This window comes from Salmo salar, chromosome ssa20 (genome assembly GCF_905237065.1).
Source record: "Salmo salar chromosome ssa20, Ssal_v3.1, whole genome shotgun sequence".
Classification (NCBI taxonomy): Eukaryota; Metazoa; Chordata; class Actinopteri; order Salmoniformes; family Salmonidae; genus Salmo; species Salmo salar.
The window spans coordinates 79,846,670-79,849,264 of record NC_059461.1 but is presented as its reverse complement, the minus strand read 5'-3'; the positions used below and the strand labels follow the sequence as shown (position 1 = coordinate 79,849,264).

Genomic DNA, 2,595 nt, shown 5'->3' with positions numbered 1-2,595 from the left:
TTTTACTATTTCAGTGCTTTATCTGCAGAACATATGGTTCATCAGTCACCAAGTTCCATGGCTTTGTTCTGATGAAGGCCTGAACAACCATAGCCCTGCCAAAGCATGTCTGTTGCAAACATGTGTATTTGAGTATTTGTTATTTCAATATATTGGTATTTATTATTTCAATATTTGAGTATTTGTAAAAACCAAATAGTTATTTGTAAAAACCAAATAGTCAACCAAATTGTACTTGACAGGATTTTCAAATACCTAAGTTAAATGCATAGGAGTGCCACGTCTGCTCCTGCTCTTCCCTCCCCCTGGCGCTTGAGGGCGCCAGGTTACCCTGCATCATGCACTCCTGCAATCCATCACGCACACCTGCCTTCCCTCGTCACGCGCTTCAGCGATATTGGACTTACCTGGACTCACTCATCATCTGTTTATTTCCTCCCCTATATTTGTCAGTTCCCTTTCTCTGTTCCCCACTGCTGCATTGATTGTTTTTTGTGTGTATTATCAGTTTGCTGATGCTGTTCCTGACTCGTTCCATGTCCGTTCTTTATTAAATGTTTTACTCCCCGTACCCCGTCTTAGTTCAGCTGTAGTTGGCATCCTGATATGACATTTGCATTCTGAAAGAGATGATCTAATCATTTACATCACGTGTCAAACTCATTACACGGAAGGCCGAGTATCTGCCTGTTTTCGCTCATCCCTTATACTTGAATGATGAATTAAGGTCACTAATTAGTAAGGAACTCCCCTGACCTGGTTGTCTAGGTCTTAATTTAAAGGATAAATCAGAAACCCACTGACACTCAGCCCTCCATGGAATAAGTTTGACACCCTTGAATTATATTGTCCAATCACCACCTCCAAAATACATTAATACATTATTAATGACAGACCAATAATCGTTTGAGGTAAGGTTGTAGAACCACAAAGCACAGGATCAGCTTTCTTATAAATATACATGCAACCATATGCTTCCAGAACTATTAACACTGATGTTCTGCACTCTACATCTCCAAGGCTATCAGTGAATAACAATTGCTGTTCATTTAAGTTGATGTTTTGGGACATTTTTAGCACTCTTCAAGCTGCCGTGAGGTTCAACGCTACAGGAGAATGGGGAACCGAACCATAGATGTACTCAACGCTGTTTTCATAATGGGCAAAATTGACTTGTCCTCTGAAGGGAAATATTTGACTGTCCTAATAGGCTCTCTCGTCTACTTATTTACACTGTTTGGTAATCTGTCTTTGCTTGCGGTTATAGCTTTCAACAGAAATCTACACGGGCCTATGTATCTGTTCCTTTTTAACTTATCCATCAATGACTTGATCGGTATCAGTGCCATGATTCCAAGGGTCATGTCATATGTATTGTCTGAAGATATGCACATCACTTACCCAGCATGCTTGATTCAGGCTTTCTGTATTCATATGTATGGCGGAGCGACACTTCTCATATTGTCTATCATGTCGTTTGATCGCTACATAGCTATCTGTCATCCACTAAGGTACCACTCCATCATGAATAAGAACACTGTTGTAAGTCTCATCGCCTCTGCTTGGCTGATTGACTTTCTACTGGTTGGGATCCTGTTCGGGCTCACGTTGCGTTTCCCTGTTTGTAAAACAGTTATTGTGAACATCTATTGTGACAATGTGTCCCTGTTAAGACTGACCTGTGCAACAGACACCACAGTGAACAACATCTATGGCTTATTTATCACAGGTGTACTCCATGGGGGAGGGGCTTTTTCTGTGGTGTTCTCCTACTCATTCATTCTATTCACATGCTTTAAAAGTAGTGACTCTGATGCCAAGCTAAAGGCCTTGCATACATGTGCCACACACCTGCTTGTCTTTCTAATCTATGAGTTCTCAGGTATCATTGTTGTCCTTGTGTATCGAATACCGAACACTCCTCTCCTACTTCAGACATTTGCAGGAATGATATTTGTCATATTTCCTCCAGGTCTGAACCCAGTAATATATGGTATCAAAACTAAAAAGATTAGAGTGAAATTACTTCAGCTTTTCTCCATGGCCAAAAGTTCAGTTAGAGTAGTAAAAGTCAATAGTGTAACTTAATAATGTAACGTTAATTCTTCATTGTTCTGTTTGTTATACATTTACATTTCTATTGTCAAGGAAAATAATTGTCAAGAGGAATGTATGTTAAAAAGCATAGGGAAGTCATTGTGTGTTAGGAAGCATAGGGACCAGAGGAGGAGCTATAGGTGGATGGGCTAATTGTAATGGCACAGTGAGGAGGAGACAGGCAAGTGGGACAACACAGGGATTGATCCCTGGTCTCCAATGCAGAGCAGTATATGACTGGCCATAAGAGTTACTGCTAGACCACGGGCTCTGCACGTCAGGTAAGAGATGATCAACGAGGGGCTATGCGTTCTATGGAAAATAATGAACGATGTGGAAGGTGTGTTCCACAACATGCTATTGGAGTGGAGCTAAGCTTCCACGTTGTTCATTATTTTCCAGAGAAAGTATAGCCCTTCATTGATTATTCCTTCCTTGACATGTAGAGCCTGTGGTCTAGCAGTAACTCTCATGGCCAGTCGTATACTGCTCTGCATC

General features: G+C 41.0%; 1 protein-coding gene across 1 annotated transcript; it reads left to right on the top strand.

Moving 5' to 3' along the window:
- The first annotated feature begins 998 nt into the window (after window positions 1–998).
- On the top strand, window positions 999–2,263 carry LOC106581387 (olfactory receptor 52D1-like). Its single transcript, XM_014163422.2, has one exon. It carries the CDS (start codon window positions 1,117–1,119, stop codon window positions 2,086–2,088), a length of 972 nt encoding a protein of 323 aa, XP_014018897.2. The 5' UTR covers window positions 999–1,116; the 3' UTR covers window positions 2,089–2,263.
- The last annotated feature ends 332 nt before the right edge of the window (window positions 2,264–2,595 follow it).